At 41.9% G+C, this 27,022-nt stretch overlaps 1 protein-coding gene and 1 long non-coding RNA gene across 3 annotated transcripts; one reads left to right on the top strand and one right to left on the bottom strand.

Annotated features, from left to right (window-relative positions):
• Positions 1 to 234: 234 nt before the first annotated feature.
• On the bottom strand, positions 235 to 24,128 carry SERINC3 (serine incorporator 3). 2 transcript variants are annotated; one of them, XM_032350573.1, is made up of 11 exons: positions 23,968 to 24,128; positions 18,251 to 18,412; positions 17,430 to 17,623; positions 15,451 to 15,530; positions 14,659 to 14,796; positions 11,551 to 11,720; positions 9,777 to 9,867; positions 8,758 to 8,938; positions 4,253 to 4,480; positions 3,288 to 3,446; positions 235 to 490 (listed from the first exon to the last, which is right to left on the bottom strand). In XM_032350573.1, exons 1-10 carry the CDS (start codon positions 24,004 to 24,006, stop codon positions 3,308 to 3,310), a joined length of 1,422 nt encoding a protein of 473 aa, XP_032206464.1. In that variant the 5' UTR covers positions 24,007 to 24,128; the 3' UTR covers positions 235 to 490; positions 3,288 to 3,307. The 2 variants fall into 2 exon arrangements, with proteins under 2 accessions (XP_032206464.1, XP_032206463.1); XM_032350572.1 differs by lacking the exon at positions 235 to 490 and having other exon boundaries at positions 867 to 3,446.
• Positions 24,106 to 26,465, top strand: LOC116594923. The gene is made up of 3 exons (XR_004287460.1): positions 24,106 to 24,190; positions 25,098 to 25,130; positions 25,985 to 26,465. It is a non-coding gene; the product is annotated as an uncharacterized LOC116594923 (long non-coding RNA).
• The last annotated feature ends 557 nt before the right edge of the window (positions 26,466 to 27,022 follow it).

The raw sequence follows: 27,022 nt of genomic DNA, 5'->3' as shown, positions 1-27,022 counted from the left end.
GGGATCGAGCCTCACATCGGACTCTCTGCTCTGCAGGGAGCCTGCTTCCTCCTCTCTCTTTCTCTCCCTGCCTGCCTCTCTGCCTACTTGTGATCTCTGTCTCTCAAATAAATAAATAAATAAAAATCTTAAAAAAAAAACCAAAAACAAAACAAAACCATGTGCTGGTGTACAGCTTGGTCCAGAACATCAACAGCAGCGATAAACAGGTCCATGGCCATTCTTGGCAGGATCCTTGATGGATAAGAGAAGGTTTTATTTCTCAACCAAGTACTTTACAAGACCAGTCCAGAGAGTAAACATCTGGCAGGGGCCACATGGGCCTACAAGCCTTCTTCCAGCTAGCTCCGACCAGGTAAACGTAGCAGCCACTGCTGTTGCCTCTGATGAATTCCTAGACCGTATCACTAACCTCAAAGCCAGGCTGTCAATCTGCAATCCTGAGGGACAGACAGGCCCATTCCTGGTGATGAAACACCAGATGACTTATCTGGAATGAGAGGACACCACAAGGTCTGATGAATCAAGATACTCTCTTGGTCGACCTGCTGATGTTACCTGTGTATACACGTGAGTAATTCAGCACTCCTGAGTATGGTTCCCTTGAGTCTTGAGTAATCCTGGGTTTCCTAGCAACAGACCAACTTAACTTAGAATACAGTCCAGCAAACAGGGATACTGTCCCCTAATTTTTAAAGAAATTTTGTTATTTCAAATTAATATCAAAAGTTATCATGAGAAAAAAATACTTTATTGGACTTTGTTACACTTATTTTACAGTTTAGTATTGCTTTATTTTGCATTACATAAGGTAGGGGATGGAAAACCCTCATTGTTTCTGAAGTTTACGGCCTTTAAAGGTCTTAATCTGGCTACCCTGCCATTAAGGAAAGTGGGGGGTATCTGCTTTACGCTGGCAAAGTAAGGGGCTAAGCCTCTCCCACTTGCAACTCCCTTGCAACTTTATCTCTGTACCTTGATATAATGCTGGTTTAAAACAGGTGGTTCCAATGATTCCTATCAAACCCTGCTTCCCTACCCCACCCACCTCCATCCCAACTGAGACTGTCCCCTCTGTGTCCCATCTGTTTAATTCTGTATGAACACCTCAAATCTAGCCTCCATCGGACTGTGGCTGAACATCTCTGACCTCTGAATACTGTCTAGTGTCATTTTAACCCATAGTGAGATTAGCAGCTGCCACCAGAGTGTTTAAAATGAGTTAAGCACTTTGCAAAGTAACTTAACTCTTTAAACAATAACATGTACTAGGTACTAGCTTTTATTCAAACAAGGCAAACACTGAGGCTCAGACAGATGGTCACACAATCATTTGCCCAAGATCATAAGGCACAGTATGTACTCAATAAATATTAGCCGACCAGTTAACAGACAGAAAAAGCAATGCTGGCTACAAACCGGGTCTGACTTCCAAGACCATGTTCTCCGCCATTCTTAAGGGACCAACTCCATCCTGCTGGCACAATGTGTTTCTCTTTCTGTCTCTCACCATATAAACAGAAGCCCCATCAACTCAGGTGATTAAGCCAGCATCACTCAGGAATCGGCCTCTCCTCTACAGCTAATCAATTGCCAGTTTTAAAATTTTAATTACTAAGTAGCTCTCAGCTGTCAGTTTCTCCCCATCCTCACTTCCACTTTGCTGTTTGAAGCGGGGTATGGCCTGCCCTGGTCTCCTCTCTCAACGCCCTCTCTCCGTGTCTGCTGCAGTGACTGAAGACCGTGTGTTCACGTCACCATCAATATGCTCCCTGCTGCTCTCAACTAGGGTTCAAACTTCGCTGTGGTTTGCGAAGCCCTTCATGACCCAGTCCTGCCCTCTTCTCCCTATCCCAGCTTTCCCGAACAAGTCTGCATCCCCTTCCTTTAACGTGAAGCTCTGTCTACCCTGTAGCAATGCCAGCCCTCTGCCCCATTTCTCTCTCGGAAAACTCCTAATAATTCCCGGCCTCCAATTCCACTTTTTCCAGGAAGCCTACCAGGACAACTTCCCCAGCCCAACCCCAGGCAACTCTCCTTTAAGTTCTCTCAATTCCCCAATCCCAGCACTCACCACACCGGGCTGTACACCTGTCCGCTCATCTTCACCCTCCTCTAAACTCTAAGTCCAAGATGGCAGAGCTGGTATCTTGTGTTTAACGTTGGAGCCCCGAACCTGACAGCGCCGGGTGCAGAGCAGACACTCTATAAATGGTGCTCAGAGAACGAACTATTCTAGTCGACATCCTTGTGGACTACCCTCTCTTGACAAAGTTTCCTGACAGTGCCTGCCTTGTGTTTCATATACGCAAGTGTCTTCCCCAGGCAAGGTATTAGGAGTACAATTTTGGGATGAGTTCCAGACTTTACTTACTAGCCAGACCTCAAGTTTTAGAAGAGACAGGCACATTCTGCTCGATCCCTGATAAACCTGACTGCCCATGAATGTCTAAAAATCATAGAATGGCTACTAACTCATAAAAGCTGTAAAAGAAAGGGTCTTCAAAGCTTAAGTCTCTGTTTTAATCAAATACCTTTATAGTGCAAATATAATAAATTCACATGCATTTTGCTTTTACATACTCATTAACAAGAGAACGACATAGACCAAAGTGGCACTGTTTTCCCAAGTGACTTTTCATTTTCGCCAAACCTACAAAAGCGCTTATGGCAAAGCGGGGACTGCGTGGCATCACTGCTGTAGTGTCAAACACCGGAAGGACCAACTCAAGCTGTAGAAGCTGTAGCCCGATCAGCCACTCTGCTCTTCTGGGGAAGAAGCCAGCGGCACGCAACCCGCCCCTGCCCCCCACCCCATACTCCGATGCTACACTTCATGAGGGACGAAGGACTGAACACGCCGCTTGCTCGCATCACACAAGTAAACACTTTCACAGAGGAAGCCTGTCATGAAAATGGTGGGGGGGTTTTTTTGTTTTGTTTGCTTTTTAAGGAGACTGCAATAGAAATATATTAACGATTGGCCTCAAATATCCAACATTTCTCTTACATTTTAAATCAAAGTTGTAGGATCCTACAGATCTTAATAAAGAAGTCTCTTCACAGCACAGCTGTAGTTCATTTTAAAACGCAAAATGTTCCCTTTGCGCTATATCCTTACAAATAAACATAATATACATATAAATGAAAAGTTCAGATCCTGCGTCAAGCATTACTTAATCTTGCTCTCTGATATAAACTTGGATACAGTCAAATTTGCAAAGTATTCACTTAATATTTTAGTTGAAGCAAAAGTAAAACAGGTAAGGGCTTTCAGCAAAGCAGACCTTTATGAATTCGCAGAGGTTCAGCTGAAGTCACGACTGGTGAGGATGAGTGGAGCCACAAGGGTCCAGACATAGAGGAGAAGGCAGACCCAGCTGGAGCTGATCTTGACCCACACAGCTGGCCACTTGCTGGTCATGCTCTGGAACTCTGCATCAGGGCTAAGAAAGCAGACGATGGTCAGGTAAGAGCCTGTTGGCAGCATCCAGTAGCACCCCCCAGCGAAAGCAAAGAAAGTTGGCTAACACTATAATGCAGTAAGGTTCTAGAAGGAACTTATGAAAGCTGCTATTATCAGTTTTCATGTGCAGGGGATTGTGCCTCTCAAAAAGCTTTTATCTTATCAGCACAAAGAACTCTTTGCTGAGCAAAGCTCTTCAGGAATACCTAGCTGTTCTAGGTATTGGCAAAAGTCTAGATTGAAATGACGTCCCTGAAACTTTCCTTATCACATCATTATTGTGTCCAGAATACTCCATATGGCCATCTCTAGACACAAGGGAAAATTCGTGAACAAAAATGGGTCAGACTGCTTTATGTTATGATTTTCTCTTGTAAGTAACTCAAGTCTAGAAGAATTCTCCATGATTCGTACTCTAAGAATTTCAACTAGGGACCCCTGGGTGGCTCAGTCAGTTAAGCATCTGTCTTCAGCTCAGGTCATGATCCCAGGGTCTTGGGGTCAAGTCCCGCACTGGGCTCCTTGCTCAGCGGGGTGCCTGCTTCCCCTGCTTGTTCTCCCTCTCCTCTGGCAAATAAATAAATAACATGAATTCCAACTGGATTTTAAATCCAAAAGGAGAGAAAGTCAAAAGTATTTCAGAAAAGAGTCCGCACTGAACACAACTTCACTATACGGGTAAATGAAGGGGATTCTGAGGTCAAGCAATGGAGGTAGATTTTACAGGCAGCCCAAGGTGGGTGGGGTGTCAAGTGGTCTTCCACCTGGTTTGTCTGTGCCTCCTACCTGTACCAGCTGGTCAGGGTCATCATGATGTACAAGGAAGCCAGGCAGAGCATGAAGTGGAACAAGAAGTAGCTGTACTGCACTCCTTCCTTCTCGTTGTCCACAACCCGCCGAGGCTGTCCCTCTTCTTCATCGCTGCCGCCACTGGCAGCTGTATCACGGAGGATCACGCTGTCACTTCCTGACAAAGTCAGCTTACTCACTTGGCTGTTGTTGGAAGTACGGATGCTGGAAAGTGATCCGAGAGAAGACAGATCAACAAGGGGCCATGAGATGAATCGCTGCCATTGGCCTATATACATGCAGGTTGTTTCTGAACTGCCCCTATGTGGGGACTGAAGGCCTTCTGAAGGGCTCTGCTTAAAGTTCTCAACTGCTGCCTGTCATCACAAGACAGAGAGCACTCTCGTCGGTTACCATTTAATGGCTAACTGCTTAGGAGTTTCATCGTGCTCTCCACGTCTGCTTCCGTGACTTCACAAGTCTCCTCCATGCTTGGAATGGACCACCCACCAGCCTTCTCCCAGCGAGCCTCTTTCTTCAATTCTCTATGTGCTATGTCTTCTAGAAAGCCTTCCTGGCATCGAGTCATCACTACACTGGGTTAAAGTCCCACAGCTCCTTCTGCTCCCCTCTGCCATACTTAGCATTCCTGTCTTTCTTGCTAGTCCTAGAACTCAACAATGACCGTAGTCATCTATGCATTTCTAGCACATAGCAGATGCTCACTGCAGGTTAAAATGACTGAATAAAGAAAGTACGTACAACTAAAGAACCATATAATCATCTCAACAGACAAAGAAAAATCACCTGACCAAAATTTAATACCTTTTCCTGATAAAAACACTCAACCTAGGAAAAGACAAGAACCTCTTCAAACTGATAAAAGGGCACCTATGAAAAACCCACAGGTGACATCACACTTAATAGTGAAAGACTAGGGCGCCTGGGTGGCTCAGTGGGTTAAAGCCTTTGCCTTCAGCTCAGGTCATGATCCCAGGGTCCTGGGATCGAGCCCCCACACTGGGCTCTCTGCTCAGCGGGGAGCCTGCTTTCTCTTCTCTCTCTGCCTGCCTCTCTGCCTACTTGTGATCTCTCTCTCTCTGTCAAATAAATAAATAAAATATTTTTTAAAAATAGTGAAAGACTAAAAGCTTTCCCCCTGAGATCAAGAATAAGACAAAGAGCCCATTGTCACCATTTCTACTCAATATTGTACTAGAGGTTCAAAGTAGAGCAATTAGGCAAGGAAAAGAAAAAAAGACATCCAGATTGGGAAAGAAGTAAAATGATCTCTATTTGCAAATAACCAGACCTTATACATGGAAAATCTTAGGGAATATATACCCTATTAGAATAAATGATCTTCCAGAATACAAGATCAATATACAAAAATTCCACGTCTATACGGTAACAATGCAAAACCTAAAAGATAAATTAAGAAAACAATCTCACTTATAACTATCAAAAACAACACTTAGAAATTTAACAAGACATGTTTGAGACTTGTACACTAGTAACTACATTAGTACTGAAAGAAACTGAAGACCAAATGAAACATCCCATGTTATGAACCAGCCTTAATAGTGTTGAGATAGTAATGCCCAAAAGATGAATAGATTCAATGCAATCCTTACCAAATCTCAATTAAACTGACAAGCAAAACCCAAAGTTTACACAGAAATGCAAGGGACTTGGAATAACCATAACAACCTTGAAAAAGAACAAATCTCGATGCCTCATACTTTCTGATTTCAATCCTTACTACAGGGGTGCCTGGGTGGCTCAGTGGGTTAAGTCTCTGCCTTCAGCTCAGGTCATGGTCTCACGGTCCTGGGATCGAGCCCCGCATCGGGCTCTCTGCTCAGCGGGGAGCCTGCTTCCCTTCTTCTCTCTCTCTGTCTGCCTCTCTGCCTACCTGTGATCTCTGTCTGTCAAATAAATAAATAAAATCTTAAAAAAAAAAAAAAAAAACTTAAAAACAAAAACAAACAAACCTTACTACAAGGCCACCGTAATCAAAACAGTGTGGTACTGGCATGGAATACCTATACAGATCAATGACATGGAGTTAGGAGTCCAGTAATAAACCATTACATTTAGGTTCAACTGATTTTTGACAGGGATACCAGACAAAGCAATGGGGGCAAGAATATTCTTTTCAGCAACGGTACTATGACAACTAGATATCCATACTACAACGGAATGGAGTTGTACCCATACTCCAAGCCATATACAAAGCAATAAAAAGCCCAATTTAAAAATAGGCAAAAGATTTAAATAGACATCACTTCAAGACATAAAAATGGCTAAAAAGCACAAGAAAAGAATGCTCAACATCACCAGTCATGAGGAAAACCATATGAAATGCCACTTCATGTTCTCTAGAATGGCTACAATAAAAAAAACAATTATAATCTAACAGTTAAGAGGTGATGAAACCAGCAGCCTCATACGTTGCTGGTGGATCGGGAAGATGAGGCAGACACTTTGGAAAACACTTTCGCAGTTTTCAAAAGAGGTACCACATAGCCTAGCAATTCTACAACTAGGTATAGATCCAAGAAACTGAAAATGTAAATCCACACAAAAAACCTGTACACAGGGGCGCCTGGGTAGTTCAGTTGGTTGAACAACTGCCTTCGGCTTAGGTCATGATCCTGGACTTCCGGGATCGAGTCCCACCTTGGGCTCCCAGCTCCTTAGGGAGTCTGCTTCTCCCTCTGACCTTCTCCCCTCTCATGCTCTCTCTCACTCATTCTCTCTCAAATAAATAAATAAAATCTAAAAAAACCCCAAACAAACAAACAAACAAACAAACAAAAAACCTGTACACAAATACTCACAGCAGCATTATTCATGACAGTTCTGGAGCGAAATCAACCCAAATGTCTATCCACCGACAAAGGATAAACAAAATGTGGTATATATCCACACCATGGAGCATCCTTTCCAACAATGAAAAGGAATTAAGTACTGATATAACATGTATGATCCCTGAAAACATACTAAATGAAAGAAGCCAGCCACAAGAGACCATATGTTTTACAATTCCACATATATGAAACACTCGAATAAGCAAGAGACAAGTTTAGAGAGACAAGTTTCTGCCAGTGGCTGGAGTGGGAAGGCATAGGGAAGTGACTGCTAAGGAGACATGAGGTTTCTTTTTGGCAAAATAAAATCTTCTAAAATGGACTGTGGTGGTGGTTGCTCAATCCTGTGAACAGACTAAACTACTACTGAACTGTACACCTTAAAAGGGTGATTTTATAGTATGGAAACTGTATCTCAAAAACAAAACAAAGCACATTAGGCCAAAGGCAAAACAAACAAAGTCACAGACAATATAAAAACACGTAAGCATAGCTGTACTGCAATACAACTCTATTTACAAGGCCTACAGTTTGCCAATCTTTCTTTTAAACACTCATTAAAAAAAAAGATAAATCTACACATACTGTGGAAAACTGTCCAAATTACGACAAATTCATATTTGAGAATACTGTATGTATGTATAGTACGTTCCTATTTTTAAAAATTTATATACAGTGATGTAAATAAAATTACATATATAACTGTAAATAAAATTATGTATAATTACACAAATACAAATTGATAAATAAGGTAGTTAAGTGTAAGCGAAGGAAAAAAAGTAGCAAATAATATGTACCAAAATGCTTAACCATGGAAGAGGTAAATTTGGAGGGAGGCTACTTTCAATTCCCACTTCAGACTTATCTCACTTATATTATTAATTTATATAAATATACACTCACCCTTGTTCATTTTTATCTCATATTTTTAAATTATTCAAGGAATATGTGCCATTATATAGAAAATATCAATTAAAAATGGGTAAGAGGGTGAATGAAAAGTGCTAACACAGGTTCTATCTGAGGCCCTGGATTAACTAGAGATTTTAAAGTTAGATGTATAGAATTCTGTAGTTTTCTAAGTATTTTTTACAATGATCAGGAAATTAAGACCTTCTTAAAAAAAAGAGAAACCAACCAATTTTCAGAGTCACTACTCCAGCCGATGTGGGGTCAGGTGAAGACTTTATCCTATCCAGGGAGATGGTATCTCTATGTCAGTTTGGAAGGAAGTATTTGATGAGAACATTTATTAGGCTTTAAGAAATATGTATGACTTGGGAAATGAAACAAGTCGGGGGCTTTCATTAAAAAGGAGTTAAGGGGCGCCTGGGTGGTTCAGTGGGTTAAAGCCTCTGCCTTCGGCTCAGGTCATGATCTCGGGGTCCTGGGATCGAGTCCCGCATCGGGCTCTCTGCTCAGTGGGAAGCCTGCTCCCCACTACCCCCCGCCTGCGTCTCTGCCTACTTGTGATCTGTCAAGTAAATAATTAAAAATAAATAAATAAAAAATAAAAAGGAGTTAAGTTCTTTTTCTCAATCCCTCACACTACTTTCTGAAAGCAAAATAGCTTCTTTGCTCTACGATTAACCTTCATGAGAATCTTGTCACAAGTACTTTTTAACTTACCTAGAATACAAAAGGCAGAGAACAAAGCCTGTCAGCCCAATGAACGTCTCTGCATCTAAGAAATGCCCATTCTTTTCGGGTGGAGCAGGGGTAGGGACCACAGCAGTTGAATTCCCAGGAGCCAAGGTTGGCGCCGTCATGTGCGTGACGATGCTCCACAGGCCAGGGTTGCAGGAACGATCTGAAAGTGGGATATTTTTTTACTGTCCTTAGTTAGAACTCCTCTTGTTCCGAGAAAGGATGTGAGGGAAGGGTTCACACATCCTTCAGTCATGATGGAAAACATGCGCATGCCATACTTAGAAGAACCTGGAAACTTAGCAACTAGTTACGTATTTGTGTGGCAATCAGTAACATAGTTTTAGGAAAAAAGAAAAGACCCGACAACAAAGTACTTGGCAAATTCATAAATGTCAATCCTGATTTTACTGATCTTGAACTTGAACTGGCAAATCTTTTGGGGTCTGTATTTGTACAAAGGCTTTAACCACAGGGAAATTTTCCCTAGTTTTGTTTTTACAGTTAAATAGAGAGTATAGTAACAGTAAGTGAGTCATCGTTGGAGGGTCTGGAATAACCGTTTTCCTTTAAAACAAGTCTGTAGAATACCCTACTGAGTGAGACACAATGCAGTAATTATAAAAGGAAACTTCTTTCAGCCATTTCCTCTATAGCCTGTAACACCAAAGTGAAATTCAATTACAACAATGCCACAAAGGGCCAAAACAATGTTGCCTTGTCCAATTCTTAACTAGTTTGACTTAGTCCCAGGAAAAGCCTGGACTGTATAAAGACTGCGGCCCTTTAGGCTGTCAGCTATGAAGAGCTACGGACAGACATGGAGAATAAAACTAGAAACGCGAGTATCTGCACCACATGGTGAGCACGGTACATTTAAGCAAAGCCTTTTGTGTGTTCTCCTATTTGCCCTTTGTTCTACCTCCAGTGTTTGCACCTGCCGGAAGAGTGACTTCCTGCTTTCTCTCTATCAAGTGCATGTACTACTGACATTCCCTTACCGGGTTCATTGGTCATGGCTGACCAGGTGAGGTACATGGTGTAGAGGGTGATGACAGAGGACTGCAGGAGACCAGACTGAGGCCTGTGTTCCTGTGGAATCAAAAAGAAAGCAATGCCATGGGAACTGCAAGGCTGACTTTTTCTTTTTCTTTCTTTCTTTCTTTTTTTTTTTTTAAAGATTTTATTTATTTGACAGACAGAGATCACAAGTAGGTAGAGGCAGGCAGAGAGAGAGGAAGGGAAGCAGGCTCCCCGCTGAGTCGAAAGCCCGATGTGGGGCTCGATCCCAACACCCTGGGACCACGACCTGAGCCAAAGGCACAGGCTTTAACCCACTGAGCCACTCAGGCGCCCCAAGGCTGACTTTCTAAAACCCAGCGGACATCCCTGGCCTCTCCCCAACACCCCCCACCCTGCTCTGAGATATTAACAACTGAGAACCTTCTGATTCTACTTGACATTTGAAAAAGGGTAAGTAATCTTTCAATGTGAGTTAACCTAAAAAAGAACCAAGAAAGACAACTGTGTACTAGTGGTTCTTGAGGCATTTGACAGCCCTGGAATTCCCGTGTATCCTGCAGAGGCTGATTCTCTCGTCCCTACTAGTTATAGAAGCAAAGCTCCACAGCAGTGCTTACCAGCTGAGTGACGATCATCTCTCTGGAACTTCAGTTTTCTCATTTTTGAAAGGAGAGGTGTTCTATATTCTTTTCATATTTTTCATCTAAAACTTCATGAATTGGGGCACCTGGGTGGCTCAGTCGTTAAGCATCTGCCTTTGGCTCAGGTCATGATCCCAGGGTCCTGGGATCAAACCCCACATCAGGATCCCCACTCAGCGGGGAGTCTGCTTCTCCCTTTCTCTCTGCCACTCCCCCAGCTCATGCCCACTTGCACTCTCTCTCAAATAAATCTTTTTTTTTTTTAAGATTTTATTTATTTATTTGACAGACAGAGATCACAAGTAGGCAGAGAGGCAGACAGAGAGAGAGGGGAAAGCAGGGTCCCCGCTGAGCAGAGAGCCCAATGCGGAGCTCGATCCCAGGACACTGGGATCATGATCTGAGCCAAAGGCAGAGGCTTTAACCCACTGAGCAACCCAGGTGCCTCTCAAATAAGTAAAATCTTAAAAAAAAAACCTCCACAAATTTTTTTAAGTATGGTGTTTAAATGATGAAACTCACATGCATGAGTTTTGTTTTTAAATATTAAAAGCAATGTTTTTTTTTTAAAGCAGTGATTTTCTAATTTAACCCCCCTAAAACAGCTTAGCTCATGATTCGTAAGAATCATTCTCCCAACATAAACTATTTTATAAGAGCTATAAAATTCTCAGGTTACCTAGGGTTTTTTTTCCTAGGGAAATTATTCACTTTTTCATAGGGAAACTATTCACTTAATCATGATACAGGTGCTCAATGGCACATTTTACAGTTACTAAATTAGAATTATGAAGAACTTATAATATGGGAAAATGTTTAAGTAGATAAACATAAACTCACATAAAAGATTACATCAGCTTAAGTCTGGCAATAATTAAAAATTTTTCACAGGAGGATGCCCGGGTGGCTCAGCTGGTTAAGCGTCTGCCTTCAGCTCAGGTCATGATCCCAGGGTCCTGGGATCGAGTCCCACATCGGGCTCCCTGAGTCTTTTTCTCCATCTGCTTCTGCACCTCTCCCTTGCTGTACTCTCTCTCTTATGTTCTCTCTCAAATGAACATATACTAAAAAAAAATTTTTTTTCACAGGAGGATAAAGCAGAAAACCATACCTGAATTTTTGGATGGATGGATATAATAGAAACCACAAAGCAAAGGATCAAATTAATACTGATGAAGAACTTGTTCTCTGCGCAGCCGTCCGGTCTGGTGTAGTAAGTGTAGAGTAAGCCGGCAAAGACGACAGACAGAATGTAGCAGATGCTGGTGACAGACAGCAAAGCTGGAAGGAAGGAAACCCACAGCAATGCTCACAACTGGAACAAGCTTTTCAAATGAAGACCAATTTTCTTCTACCCCATATAAAAATAGAGACATTATTTTACTGTTACGGTGGTCAACATTTTACAGGGAAATTACAGAAGACCCAAGGATGACATCTCAGACCGCACTAGAGGTGGCCTGGTGTTCAATTCAAGCAAGTGGATTCACTTTCTGGATTATCTACCTTGATTCCATGGGTTGAAAAACAAGCTAGAGTAAATTCAGCTAAATAATGTGTATTATAAACTTTTCTTAGGAACTTGCAAAACTTGTAGGCCCTCAAACTGGCCCAGTTCCAGCAAGCTAAATGCCAGGGATGGTGTCGGCAGAAAACAACAGACTGGCATCTTTTATGTCATTTGTCTTCTGCAGTCATGGGCTACGTAAGCCCACTTCCTGTCCCGATGAGACTACCTCACTGTGGGAGAGTGGCGTATTTGCTATTTTCAAAAATAATATTCCTTTCTGTTCACATGGATAGGCAACAATTAGCTCTGTAACTCTGAAGATTAGAAAACATGGAAGAGTAAGAGTATACTCAGACCAACTGTAGCAATGATGAGCTTGATTAACCTGTACTTAATTCAAGGCACAATTATAAGAAAACCAGTTTCTACTTATAACCTCCACAGTTACATATTTAAAATTAAATTATGAATATGATGTTGGTATAAAATGGTATTGTATGTCAAAGTACTAGTACAGTTCTTAATGTTTTTCCAAATGAATATGCAAGACTTCTCTACTTTTTAGTTACTTCCAAAGGAGGACAAATCTGCAACTCATTATTAAATTCTTCTAAAGTTGAGGGATACAAGTGAATTATAAAAAAGGAAATAAACAGATTAAAAAAATAAATTTTTATGAGTCAGAAATGGGGAGGTGTTTCAGGATTTCCAACGTATCACAAAATAAAACAATTTCTTAAATCTCATGCTAAAATAAATAGTCATTATACATAACTGAAGTGACCAACAAAATAGGGCAATGGTTAAATAACTTAGGGTATACCACACACGGAACCCCATGGAACTGTATACCATTAAGTGAGTTAAGATGTATCTGTACTCACAGATATGTTAGAAAATACTCATCATATAGTTGATATACTTCATCATATAGTTGAAATACTCATCATATAGTTGATGAGAAGAGTGAGTGATGGAACAATGTATTATATGAACCTATTTACATCTAAATAACAAAAACATGTATGTGTGCACAAATTATAAAGATCCAGTAATCATGGTTATATCTGGAGAGGAAGGTGGGTTGCAAGTGGGTGGAAATCTGCATGTTTTATTTTATTTTATTTTTTTTTAAAAGATTTTATTTATTTATTTGACAGAGAGAGAGCACAAGTAGACAGAGAGACAGGCAGAGAGAGAGAGAGAGGAAAGCAGGCTCTCCACTCAGCAGAGAGCCCGATGCGGGACTCGATCCCAGGACCCTGAGATCATGACCTGAGCCGAAGGCAGCGGCTTAACCCACTGAGCCACCCAGGCGCCCCTGCATGTTTTATTTTTTATTAAGTTCCGTCCTCTGTGTTTATGGTGAACACAGTATTCATTTTTGGGGTTTTTTGGCTTTGCTTTTGTTATTTTTTAAATTTAAAATTTTTTTTTTTTTTTTTGCTTTAGTTACTTTTTAAAAAGCAAGCTAGATAAATAACAAAAAAAGAACACTGGACAGTTTGATAATGTGTACTATAAGCCTTTAAAATATCCATACCCTTCCCCTCTTCTACTTTTAGGAATTTGTTCTAAGGGAAAAGGCAGAAATGTGCTCAGAGACATATTATTAGGTATTTACTGCCACATATTCATAGGCTCCTTCGAGGTTTTAAAAAAAGTCAACTATAACCTATCCAAATGTTTAACACATATAAAAAATTAGTAAGATAAAGTATTCAGGGGCGCCTGGGTGGCTCAATGGGTTAAGCCTCTGCCTTCAGCTCAGGTCATGATCTCGGAGTCCTGGGATTGAGCCCAGCCCCGGGCTTTCTGCTTGGCAGGGAGCCTGCTTCCCCCACTCCCCGCCTACTTGTGATCTCTGTCAAATAAATAAATAAATAAATATCTTAATAGAAAAAAAAGATACAAATATACATCTTTTTCAGTGACTTTTTTTCTATACATAGAAGATACATATGCAAGAAAAAAGACTGGAAAGATACAGACTAATATGTTAACAGTTAAGTATTAATTACCAGAGAGTTGGATAACGGGGAATTTGTTTTCTTCTGTGATTTTTGGCCTTTCAAGTTCTTGACACAAGAGGAGCTATCACGTTTAAAATGCGTGGGGTGCAGGGGCTAAGAATTTCAACTATTGCTTTTTTTAAATGAGGTATGGCTGGGTCATTGCCCCTAGTAGTAGAGGATTCCAAGTTCCCTCCCCATTATTATCAGCTATAAATCCTGTATTTCCACCCTAGAAATGTTAAGTGCCCCTTTTCCACCAGAAAGCTTTTACAAGGAGTGTAGGTCATACTCTGAAGAAAGCAGTAAGGACTGTTCACTTCTATCTGCTTGAGGGAGGTGGGCAGATGTCCCGTTATGTATAATCCACCTGAGTTCTCTGTCAGTGGAAACAAGGGAATCAAAACCAGAACTACATCACTAACACAACATTTTTCTCTTATCCGAACACATTTGGTTACGTTACGAATCGTAAAATAAATGAATGGAGAGAAGCCAATGATTTCTACAATCTGTGCTTCCCCCTTCCGGTAATGCATATAATTCAGAATTGACTCAACTGGGAGACTATAGTTTTTAAGAAAGTCAGCTCTAATTTGGAAGTTTACACACTTAAATCAATGGAGATGTTTCCTGTACATCCTGCTTAAGATAGCATAATGCAGTATGGCTTTTACAGGTGAGTTCAGATACCTACCAGCATACCAGCACCTTGGATTTCCTTCTTCCATTCGATTTACCCATGACTCATTGCAAGAGTGAGCGAAGTCGACCAGCAGCACTAGCTGGATGAGGATGAACAAAAAGGCCCCGGCCATGCCCACAATGAACCAAGCTAGAACCCAAAAGAAAGACGTTATTCTTACCATAGGAGTAACATTTCAGATGTTATTACTCAATTTTAAAACAATTTCCATTCAATTAAGAGAGAGGTGGTCAAGACATATTTTGTCTCCAGCAGTACAGCAACATTATTCCAAATTCAAAGGCATTCTCTGAGAAGTCTGATTGGGCTTCAGACCTTTTAAAGCTTGTTTACCTTGTGCCCAAGGTAGCCTGGGAGCTGACATTCCAAATGGTACAATAAGCCCTTCCCTCCACAAGGGAATAAAAAATCACAGTGGAAATCCACAGATGTCACTTGATATTATGGTAAAAAAAAGTATATTAAGACAGCGATAGTAGAACACATATGAGTTATAGGTCCCCATGTTGACAAGCTCTTGGATTAACTTAGTACTGCCAAGTGAGGAGGTAAACTATTAAAATATTGGCAACTTATGGTTCCAAAACAGCTAAGAAACAATGGGCTGAATGCCTCCTGGGTTTAATCAAGTAATTACTCCCTTAATATTAGTATGAAGTCGTATAATTGAACACCACCTCATTTAATTGCCAGTTCTGCAAAACCAGTAAAGAAAATGTAGCTTCAACTCCATCATTTGTAGACTATGTATATATAATTAGCTCTCTCAGTAGTGAGCCATACCTGTGGTGAAATGGCCCCCAGGGATGTAGAAAGAGCCAACCATGATACCAACAATGGCAGCAATTTTGAAGAACCAAAACCTATTAAAATATAAAAGTACATTTATTAAGTTTTAATTTTTGCCCTTATACTGAGAAAAGTTAATTTCCAAAATGCAAAAATAGGGACTCAGTAGCATTCCAACATGACTGTCTGGGCTTATTTCTTCATTTGACATGAAATTGCCCCACTCAATCTTTCATACAATTCAAGGACAAATATTAGCCCAAAGAACACAAAATTCATAGACATAAGAGAAAAACATATAACTTAGGAATTTCCCTACATTTAGCGATTAAAGACAAGAATTTTTCTACAATTCTGCAGTATTTTTTTTAAATAAAGATTTTATTTATTTATTTGACAGAGAGAGATCACAAGTAGGCAGAGAGGCAGGCAGAGAGAGAGGGGGAAGCAGGCTCCCCGCTCAGCGGAGAGCCCGATGCGGGGCTCGATCCCAGGACCCTGAGATCATGACCTGAGCCAAAGGCAGAGGCTTTAACCCACTGAGCCACCCAGGTGCCCTAATTCTGGAGTATTCTAAACAAACAATGTTAGCTACATATACAGCAATTAACTCTTGGATCTAGGGAAAAGTTATCACCTAATCCTTCTTTCTCAACATAGGACAAAGTACCTTGTGCCCACAATCACACAGTTCATCACTGGCGAAGCTAGGACCAAACCCGGCTTTCAGTCCATGATTTTTTTGTTTTTTAAATTAACATAGTATTATTAGCCCCAGGGGTATAGGTCTGTGAATCACCAGGTTTATATACTTCACAGCACTCACCATAGCACATACCTTCCCAAATGTCTTTTTTTTTTTTTTTAAGATTTTTAATTTATTTATTTGACAGAGAGATCACAAGCAGTCAGAGAGGCAGGCAGAGAGAGTGGAGGAAGCAGGCTCCCCACTGAGCAAAGCCCCCCGCCACCCAGCCCCATGTGGAGCTTGATCCCAGGAACCTGGGATCATGACCTGAGCTGAAGGCAGAGGCTTTAACCCACTGAGCCACCTAGGCACCCCTTTCAGTCCATGACCTTTAAAGACTGCCTTGTATGGCAGAATGGAAAGAATCAGGTTTTAGAGCTGGACAAACCTGAGTTTCAATCCCAACTCCAAGTCTCACTGGCTCAGAGATCTCGGGCATTTTATTTGACCTTTCTGAAATTTAGCTACTTCATCTATAAAAAGAGGATTATAATACATATGAAGTGTACAAAACTCCCTTCAGTGTTCAAGTAAGAATTATGTGTCAAAGGGGAACTGGGGGCAGTCAGGAATGGGAAACAAAAGATTTGTAAATCCATGGCCCAAACATATCTAGTTTATCTTTCTGTACACTGTTTAATAAATCAGATACATTTTTATCTTTTAACAATAAAAAGTATACATGTTTGTGTGTATGCAGTGCCTAGCACAATCCTTGAACTGTTTCACAGGTGTCTGATAAAGATCTAGGAACTTGAAACAAAGGTATTAAAAAAAAGGACAAGGGCACCTGGGTTGTCAGTGGGTTAAGCCTCTGCCTTCTGCTCAGGTCATGATCCCAGAGTCCTGGAATCGAACCCAGCATCGGGCTCTCTGCTCAGCAGGGAACCTGCTTCCACCCCCTCTCTGCCTGCCTCTCTGCCTACTTGTGATTTCTCTCTCTGTCAAATAAATAAATGAAATCTTTAAAAATAAATAAATAAATAAATAAAAATTAAATTAAAAAAAAGGACAAGACTCTCCTTTTCCCCTTCAGCCCCTCTGTGCTACAGAACTCCAACTGAAAATGACACTCAAACAACTTCCCATGTACAATGGGTCAGAAATGTATGTGAGGCACTGATTCAAATACTCTACTGCCTCCATCAGGATGGCAACATTAACTGCTCAAGGGGAGGATCTACACCATAATCTAACAAGTAAATAATAAAATCAATGTACATACCCATTGTGTACAGCTGCTCTGGGATCTTTACTTGTTTTTACTTTTAACATGAGCAGAGAGAAGACAAAGAAAAAGATGGCCAAGGCAAAGTTGATCCGATACACAGCTTTATAACCGACCAGAACATCACAATCTTTATCCACTTTTCTATCAGCCACATTGATTTTAAATCCCCCTTCACAGAATCCAGGTATCTGGAAAAAGCAATTTCAGTGTTATGGGAATATTCACATTTAAATAAAGATTATATCCCATCGTAAGAAAGCCTGAATTTATACAACTGACTACTACTTCAACAAGTGCAAGATTGTCCTGAGGGACTTTTCTCATTGCCTTCCAATTCGCTTATAATCTTGTCACCAAAAAGTATAAACAATTTGCATTTTGCAAATAAAAATGAAGTGTTCTCGTCTTTGCTTTTCTTACTGACGTGGTTATCTCCCATTCTGCCATGAATTTTCATGCTACAACTGATTCCTTCCACAGGTGTAGGTTTAGTCTAGGTCAAATGTTTAAATCTGAAACATACATGGGAAGATAATATTTTCCTGCCATTCTTTGAAAATCTTTCTCTTAGTTGTTAAAGTAGAACCTGAACATGTTCTTTCTGAGTACCCTCATTTTTGGAAAACGACTAAAACTTTCATATTCTATGTCTTGACCATACCCCAAAAGTAATGTCAAAACCCAACAATTTCAACGAACTTGATTGAGACTTACAACCGTAAAGAAGTAAGAATGTCAATCACAACTAAAATTGTGCAAATTAGAAAAATAATACAAGTAACCAGTACATTAAGTCTACTATTACTTCTACTTACCTTCTTCAGCTGTGATTCCATCCCTTCTGTCAGCATGATACAGGATACAGCAGCGCCCAGGAAGAGAATGAAAGCATAGATGAGGCGAGTCACTGTGGAATTCTTACTATTGGGGCAGCAGCTACACAGCAGACATGATGCACCGCTGCAAAGGCAGGGAACCTGTAATAAGCACACCACAGCCATTTGAGACCTCTTTCAGGGGACTCCTTCATGTCATAAGGGTCACAGAGTAGAAGATGAGGCAAACCAGGCTTTGATGGCTTTAAATGAGAGAGTTATGGCTGGGAGGAAGTGGCTAAAAGCTTGGGTGCTGGGGGCGCTTGGGTAGCTCAGTCAATCGAGTGTCTTACTCTTGATCCTGGCTCGGGTCTTGATCTCACAGTCATGAGTTCAAGTCCCACAATGGGTATGGAACCTACTTTAAAAAAAAAAAAGAAGGATGGGTTTTGGAGTCAATATTATTTCTGTCATTCTAACTTAGCAAGTTACATAAGCTAAGCTAATTTCTCCCTCTGCAAAATAGACTGAATAACAGAATCTTCCTCCCTCAGACACTGCAGTACGGAACAGTGTCTAAAACATACGAGGAGCCCGATAAATGTTACTTATACAGAGAGCATATTTTATTTAAAAACAACATAAAAATCTACCTCCACTTGCTATTTAAGTAATCCTAGTTACCAAATCTGGTATTATAGCACCAAGTAACACTACATGGAAACCCTTATATATAATGATAACAAGAGCCATTTAGCTCAATTTAAAAGTAATCTGGAGATTCCTCAAAAAATTTAAACACAGAATCCACCATTGGACCCAGCAACTCCTCTCCTAAACATACACCCAAAAGAACTGAAATAGGTACTTAAACAAAAGCTCATACGTGAATGTTCAACGCAGCACTATTTATAGTTGCCAGAAGGCAGAAATAACCCAAATGCCCACCAAGTGACAAACGGATACACAAAATGTGATATAGCCATATACTGGAATATTACTCGGTCATGAAAATGAATGAAGTACTAATACCTGGTACAACATTGGTCAACCTAGAAAACATGCTAAGTGAAAGAAACCAGACCCAAAGATCACATGTTGTATTTCACTTATATGAAATACCCAGAATAAGTAAATTCAGAGGCAGAAAGCATTAGTAGCTTCCAAAGGTTGGAGGAGAAGGGACATGAGATGGAGAGTGACTGCTTAATGGGAATCAGGCTTCTCTCTGGGGTGATGAAAATGTTCTGGACTACACAGATGTGATGACATCAACAACAGTGTAACACTGTGAATGTCCTAAATGTCATTGAATTATACACTTAAAAATGGTTAATTTTACCTCAACTGAAAAAAGAAAAATAACCTGGATATTTGGTGAGCATTTCAGATAACAGCATAATCTTGAGTTGTTTTATGTAGGCTTAATTAGGAAAGCGCTCAAATTGCTTTTAAAGATGACATTAAGTCACATTACAAAGGCAGGTGAAGTCAGAATCATCAGCAGAAGCAGATGTAAATAATGGGGGATGCTGGTCTCACAGTACGGTTCCAGTCTCTACCTTTTATAGATGGTACCTTGGGGAACTTCATCATGGTTCTGTGTGATTTGGAACAAGATGCTAAGGTCATTTTAGCTTCAAAGCCCAGTCTGCTCATCTGTAAAAATGGGCATAACACCACCTACCTGAACAGTTACTATACAAAGAATGAGCTAATGTCAGGAACAGACAACAGCTGGCATGATGCCTGGCACAGAAGGGGCTCAATATATCATGGTAGCCATTAACATCTGTAACCTCAAGAGCCATCAGAAATTGATCATCCATTTTCAGTTTTCAATTCTAAACTACAATCTGGACCAAAAGTCCGTAATAGAGGTCTATAGCTGGCTGCAGACAGAAACAGGTTTTACAGTCAAAAACAGTGACACTGGGGCGCCTGGGTGGCTCAGTGGGTTAAGCCTCTGCCTTCAACTCAGGTCATGATCTCAGGGGCCTGGGACTAAGCCCCGCATTAGGCTGTCTGCTTGGTGGGGAGCCCGCTTCCCCTCTCTTTCTGCCTGCCTCTCTGCCTACATGTGATCTCTCTGTGTCAGATAAATAAATAAAATCTTAAAAAAAAAATAAAAAGCAGTAACACTAATTGCTTTACATTTATTTTGTCTGTATTCTCATACTCTTAACTCTACTTATTTTCTGACCTATCAAATAATCTCACAATAACTGCCTACTGTTCGTTATGGGTTGAACTGTGTGTGTAATCTCCCCACCTCCCCACACACAAATTCATATGTTTAAGTCCTGATCCCAAGTACCCTAGAGTGTGACCTTATTTGGAAATAGAGTCATTGCAGATGTAATTAGCTAAAATGATGTTATACCGGAGAAGAGTAGGCACCTAATTAAATATGACTGGTGTCATAAAAAGGAGAAATTGGGGTATAGACATGCAGCACAGGGAGAACACTAAGTGAGGACAAAGGCAGAGACCTGCAAGCCAAGGAATATCAAACCACCAGGAACTGGGGAAGAAGCATGAATAGATTCTGCCTCATCATGCTGAGGAAGAGGGTGTCACCCTGCTGGCATCTGAATCTTGGACTTCCAGCCTCCAGAAACAGAGAGACAACACACTTCTGTTGCTTGAGCCACCACCCAGTTTGTGGCTTTTTTTTTTTTTTTAATCTAGCCCTAGCAAATGAATACACCCATTTATTTGTAAGTATCATGAAAATATAAGTGCCTTTTGGAGAGACCACCTACTGTTTTATTTCTTGAGCCTTTACAGGAGCTACTTCATCTGTGGACCAGAGCTGTCCTACTGTATGTTATGTCACTTCCCTATCTCAGTAAGTAACAACTCTATTATTCTTTCTGTTACTCAGGCCAAAAACCTTGTCACCCTTGATGTTTTCTTTTTTTCCAAAACTCTCATCTAAACTGTCAGCACAACAGCTTTATCCTCAAAATATATCCAGAATCTGGGGAACATAGCTAGCTCAGTCGGTAGCACGCACATACAACTCTTAATCTCGGGGGCGTGAGTTCAAGCCCCAAGTCCGGTATAGAGCCTACATAATTTTTAAGATAATAAATAATAGTTAGGAATAATATAAATAAATAATAAAAAATGAGTATCTCCAGAATGTGACCACTTTCTTAGCACCCTTAGCTATTGCGTTGGTCCAAACCACTACTATCATCTTTCAAGCTGGATTAAATGCAATGGCTCCTGTCTCCTGTAGCCACACAAGCAGAGGTAGTATAAAGACTGTTTTAAGGTGAAGACATTTGAGATTCAACAGATACAGGGAAAAAAATCTTGGAGGTTTCCTCATGTGACTAAAAGCTGAAACTTCTGAGATATGAGGGTGCCATCAATTCTCTCTCCAAGGGAGTTTTATGGCCATAAAGAAGAAAAAGACCTCTGCAACTACATAAACAAGTATTATCCCCAACTTACTTATCTCCTCTTTGTTCTAACTAGAAGGCTTTTCTTCCTTTTTCCTTTTCCCTAGTAAGTAAGGTGTATAACAAACCCTATTTCCTACCATCCCTTTGCGTTATTCATCACTGAGTGATAAATAACATCCTGCCAGTATGTGTGTAGCACATGTACATAGCTCTTTTTTCTCTCGCTAAGATTATCACTTTAATTCACAGGCCACTATCCCAACAGAGGATTCGGGCAAAGTTTTTTCTCCTCTCCACTGCTTTACCCTTTCTTTTCTATAGTCTGTTCTCCAACAACCACCTTGTTAAAACATTGGTCAGATCACATCACTCTTCTTTTCTATAATGGATCCCCATATCTGTTAAGAGTAAAGGCCAAGGGGCGCCTGGGTGGCTTAGTGGGTTAAAGCCTTTGCCTTAGGCTCGGGTCATGGTCCCGGGGTTCTGGGATCGAGCCCCATATCAGGCTCTCTGCTCAGCAGGGAGCCAGCTTCCCCCCCACCCCACCCGCCTGCCTCTCTGCCTACTTGTGATCTCTCTGTCAAATAAATAAATAAAATCTTAAAAAAAAAAAAAAAAGAGTAAAGGCCAATACAAATATGATTTGTGAGCCTACATGATTTGGCTCCCTGCTACCTTTCTGACTTCATTTCCTATTTTTCCTCCCCTCACTCATTCCATTCTCTGGTACACTGCACTCCTTGCTATTCCTGTTGAATAAAGGGGATTAAAAATATAGAAAAGCAATTTACAGATAGAAATGCTTTGATAGGGCGCCTGGGTGGCTCAGTGGGTTAAGCCACTGCCTTCGGCTCAGGTCATGATCTCAGGGTCCTGGGATCGAGTCCCGCATCGGGCTCTCTGCTCAGCAGAGAGCCTGCTTCCTCCTCTCTCTCTCTGCCTGCCTCTCCATCTACTTGTGATTTCTCTCTGTCAAATAAATAAATAAAATCTTTAAAAAAAAAAAAAAAGAAATGCTTTGATGGCATGAATATAAATATTAGCGTTATCAAAGACAGAATGTGTTTCAGGTTATCACAGTAAGACAGACCACTTTGTCTCAAATTACAAATTCACTCCTTAATTACCTTCTTAACTGTGTATTTTTTCCTAAATCTACTTTGCAAACAGTTTGACCTACTGCTGGACTGTAAAATTCAACTTACCTGGATTTGTTCTAATGTGACAGAAAAATTGTACAGCAGATGATAAAAATAACCATTATTTCATGAAACCTGTGTATAAATGGGCATATTAAATCAGCTATGTAAAATATATTTCTTACTTTGGGTCAAGGCCAAAAAACTGGAAAGCCACTGCTCTCAAGGAACCTGTAAATGACCAAATACCCTTTTGACTTAGGATCAACAACCTTAAAGAATGGAAAATACACTTTGTACTTTGTCCCTAAGAAATGGTAGTGCAATGAGTGAAGACTGAGTCCTTGGTCAATTAAACCGTTGGTAAGTTATGAGACAAGAAGTAATTTTAAAGAATCGTGCTCCTCAGGAGAAACTACATGAGGGAACTCACCATACTCTCTTCCACAGATCCTAAAATTTCCTTTTTTAAAGTAAGGCATTTACAATCTACAAAGCGATTCCACCCATTTATTCACTTTATCCTCCTCACAGCAGTTCTCAAGAGGAGGAATGCTGGGGTTATTTGCTTCATGTTACTGGAAGCCAGAGATAAATGCCTTGGACAAGTCCCAAAACGTTCACGCCACGGTTTCCAATTTTAAATAATAATCCACAAGGCCGCCTTTCCTTTGCACCACAACTGCACACAAGCCTGGGTCAAAATCCCAAATCTCCCACATAGTCTCTAGCAAAGGCAAATCCATGCTCCGGGATAAAAATATCACTTAAGCCGCCCAAAATTAAACGACGCCACCTTAGGAGGGTACTTGGAAAGGAAGCAGAGCGCCCGCGCCCCGGAACTCTTATTCCGCGGTCCGGGTTCCAGCTCCAGAGGAACCCAGAGGCCGGAAGCCTCGCGGGGGCGGGGCAATCGAAATTGTAAACAATGACGGCCCGGCCTCCGACATTCCCCCAAACCCGGAAGGCGAGTCGCCCGATCCCGATGGGAGGGGGGGGCCGGGGACATCACGGATTTTGGTCTGCGCCTGGGATACTCTCTGCAGCCCAAGGCCCGTCCCCCCAGGCTCCCGGCCAAGGCCCGATCGCGTCTGGGCTTGGGGATCCCTATCGCCCTCCCCCAAACGACACGTCCACCGGAGACACCAGACCCCGAACCCACCCAGCTGGCGAGGGAGAAGACGCCCAGCACAGCCCCCATGGTGACGCTGGTGATGCAGGCGGCCGGTCGGGAGGCTTCTAGCGCGGTGGTAACTGCCAGACGAGGCGTCTCCTCAGAAACGCGACGTTTTTCTCAGGCCGGAAACGCGCGGGTGGCGTCATTGCGTGGCCCCGCCCACCGCCCTAGGCCACCGCTGCCAGGAAAGCCTCTGTCATTGGCAAAGGTAGAAGGCGGGGCTAAATCAGCAGCGGGCCGAGGGAGAAGGTGGGGCTAAATCCACCAGACGCTTAGGGGGAGGCGGGGCTAAGCCCGCCAGGAGGCGGACGGAGGAGGCGGGGCTAGCCGACCCGCGGGGAGGTGGGAGATGGCGCGAACGCGGCCCAGAGCTGCAGGAGCTGTGAAGGCTTGATTCCTTCACCTCACCTGTATTCCTTTGGCAGCTCCTTACGTGTCGACATCTGACGTATAGAAGTACTCAGGAATTTTCGGCCTACTTGAAAAAAAGAGTCTGACACTGAACACACATGCACCACGACACATTGTGATGAGTACCAGGAAGTAGTATGAGGGACCACCTTTTCAATAAAAGTTTATTTAATGAAAAAAAAAAGTTTACTTAATGCTTACTGTGTGAGGGGAAAGTAATGTCGCTGGGGGTCGGGGGGCAATCCCGGAGGGGTCTTTTTTTGTTTTTTTTTAAAGATTTTATATCATTAATTTGATAGAGACGTGAGAGAGGGAACACAAGCAGGGCGAATGGGAGAGGGAGAAGCAGGTCCCCCGAGAAGCAGGGAGCCGGATGCGGGGCTCGATCCCAGGACTCTGGGATCATGACCTGTGGGGAAGGCAGACACTTAAGGACTGAGCCATCCAGGTGCCCCCCTGGAGGGGAGTTCTGGGAATTTACATTTAGTCTGAGAACCAAAAGATGAGTCCAAGCTAATCGGGGAAGGGATGGGCGTTGTTTCTGAAAATGAGGGGTATACATGCCACTCGGGGTACACGAAAGGGCCTCGGGGCACATGAACACATTAGCTAGCACCCAAGGGCAGAGTCAGGAAGTCTTGTTTAAGGGTTTGAGACTAGGACTTAACACCTTTCTAACGTTTGCTTATCTCCATTTTTGACAGAGTGAAGGCTTCTTTTCCAGATCTCTCCAAAAGGTAAGCCCATCCACAGTTAAACAGCACTTTTGTTTTAGGGTTTGTGTGTGTACTTGCAGAAATTCTTTGATTTCTCCCAAGAAGTGTTACTGAACCCCAGGTTGGCTGCCGGTCGCTCCAAAGGCCCATTCTCAAGAGAGTTCTGCTTGGAAAGAAGTAAGAGCCTTATTCAGGAGTCTGGCCACCTGGAGAGAAGGCAGAGTCTTGTCCAAAGGCCAATTCCGAGGTTTCTGCCTGGCCCAGGGACTTATAAAAGGGTTTAGGGCAGTTAATCAGTAAAGGGAGTGCAGTGGCCCCAACATTTCTTGATTACGTGCAGACTCGATGGTGCCGGGTTGCAAACGTTATCTCAGTGCTGGGAGGTTGTGCAAGGAGGGGGTCTGGTTCCTTAGTTCCCGGGGGGTTTGTGCAAGAGGGTCTGGTTTCTGTTTTGTGATTGAGGTGCAGATGTACTCTGTTCTTTCTAGGAAAGAATGCACGATCTATAGATACACAAGAAAGGGTTGGTTAATCAGTCATTCAGGCTTAGGGTGTGTGCTGAAGTTTATTTAGATTACTGGGGTGGCTGGAGGGGCGGAGGCAGCTTTAGCAATGCTGGTCTTTCATTTAAGAAGTGATGGAAATTTAACTTTGTAAATTTAAGTAAAAAACGAGCCTCTACTTAAAGCAAAAGTTTTGAGATATAAACATCAAAGTGCAGGTAGTATGCAGCTATGGCAACAATGATAAGAGTGTGATACAGATGACTAAGAAGGGAACATTTACCTAGGAATATAAAAACCTGTAGTTTGGAATCCTGGAATATTTAGGTTGGAAGAAGCCTTAGTAATATATTTGAATCTGGTTTTTTACAGAAATGGAAAAGGCTCAAAAGTGCAATGGTTCACCCCAGGCCACAGAAAAGGCTGATGGCAGAGGAAGGAGAATTACTCAAGCTTTCCTAATTCCCCCCTGAGCCCTTCACCTCACCACCCCCGCCCCCAACCCCTACAACAAAATACCTGCTCAAGTCAGGTTGCTTTGCAGTCACAGAAAGTAACCCTTCCAGGTAACTGTGGAGGTGGAGAAAATTAAGGCCATCCTACCTCAGCTTTAGCTGATGTAGGAAACAGAGGCAGAAGAAAATCATTAAAATTCCTTAGCTACTGACAAGCCCTTGAAACAGAGTGATTCTCTCCTGGGGACTTAACTGCCCTCACCTTGAGGCTTTGCTAAGGACAGTCCTAGCCTGACCAACCACCTACCCCGACAGGTCCCACCAGGATCCTGTAAATCTACTTTAGGAAACTTGATCTCTAAACCTCCAAGATAGTGTCAGCAACCATTCCCAAGCATATGGCCCACTGATATACATCTAAAAGGTCTCATGGGAACATTTTTACTACTGGTAATAAATAACCTTTCTCCCAACAATAGCTAGCCCCTTAAGGTCCTGGAGACCTTGCTTCCAAAAATCCTTGGGAGATTTACATCATCCATAATCCCCTTTGTCCTCACCCACTGGGGAGTCCACCCCTACTCTGCCTTTAAAAACTCTGACTGTAATCTGGTTCAGGATCCAAGTCCCTACTCTGCTGTGCTGGGTATACTTGGGCCCAAGCTTAAGCTTGTCAAATAAACCCTCCTGTGATTGCCTCGGTGCTTGGCTCCTTGGTGGTCTCTCAGACGCGAAATCTCGGGCATAACATTAACCCTTAAAATCGTTACGTCTTCCTGTTTGGATACTGCTGGACTGGGCTGAAGAAACCTAAGACTGTGATAGAGTCCACGATCAAATCCCATCAGGAACATAACCTGTACGCAAAAAAGAATCAGATTTATTTAGCTTGTTCGGCAAGGGCAAGGGAGAATTTCACATTAGAGGAAACATGAGGTATCTTCCTAAAAGGGAA

Source organism: Mustela erminea, chromosome 7, assembly GCF_009829155.1.
Source record: "Mustela erminea isolate mMusErm1 chromosome 7, mMusErm1.Pri, whole genome shotgun sequence".
Classification (NCBI taxonomy): Eukaryota; Metazoa; Chordata; class Mammalia; order Carnivora; family Mustelidae; genus Mustela; species Mustela erminea.
This window is presented reverse-complemented; position numbering and strand designations above follow the sequence as displayed.

Bases quoted from the DNA above. Each gene is read 5' to 3' on its own strand.
- SERINC3 (XM_032350573.1), bottom strand. From the start codon at position 24,006: ATGGGGGCTGTGCTGGGCGTCTTCTCCCTCGCCAGCTGG. The intron at 11,721-14,658 runs GTAGGTATCTGA...CCTTCCTTCCAG, and splicing joins TCCAAGGTGCTGGTATGCTG to CTTTGCTGTCTGTCACCAGC. The intron at 4,481-8,757 runs GTAAGTTAAAAA...ATCACTTTCCAG, and splicing joins CTCTGCCTTTTGTATTCTAG to CATCCGTACTTCCAACAACA.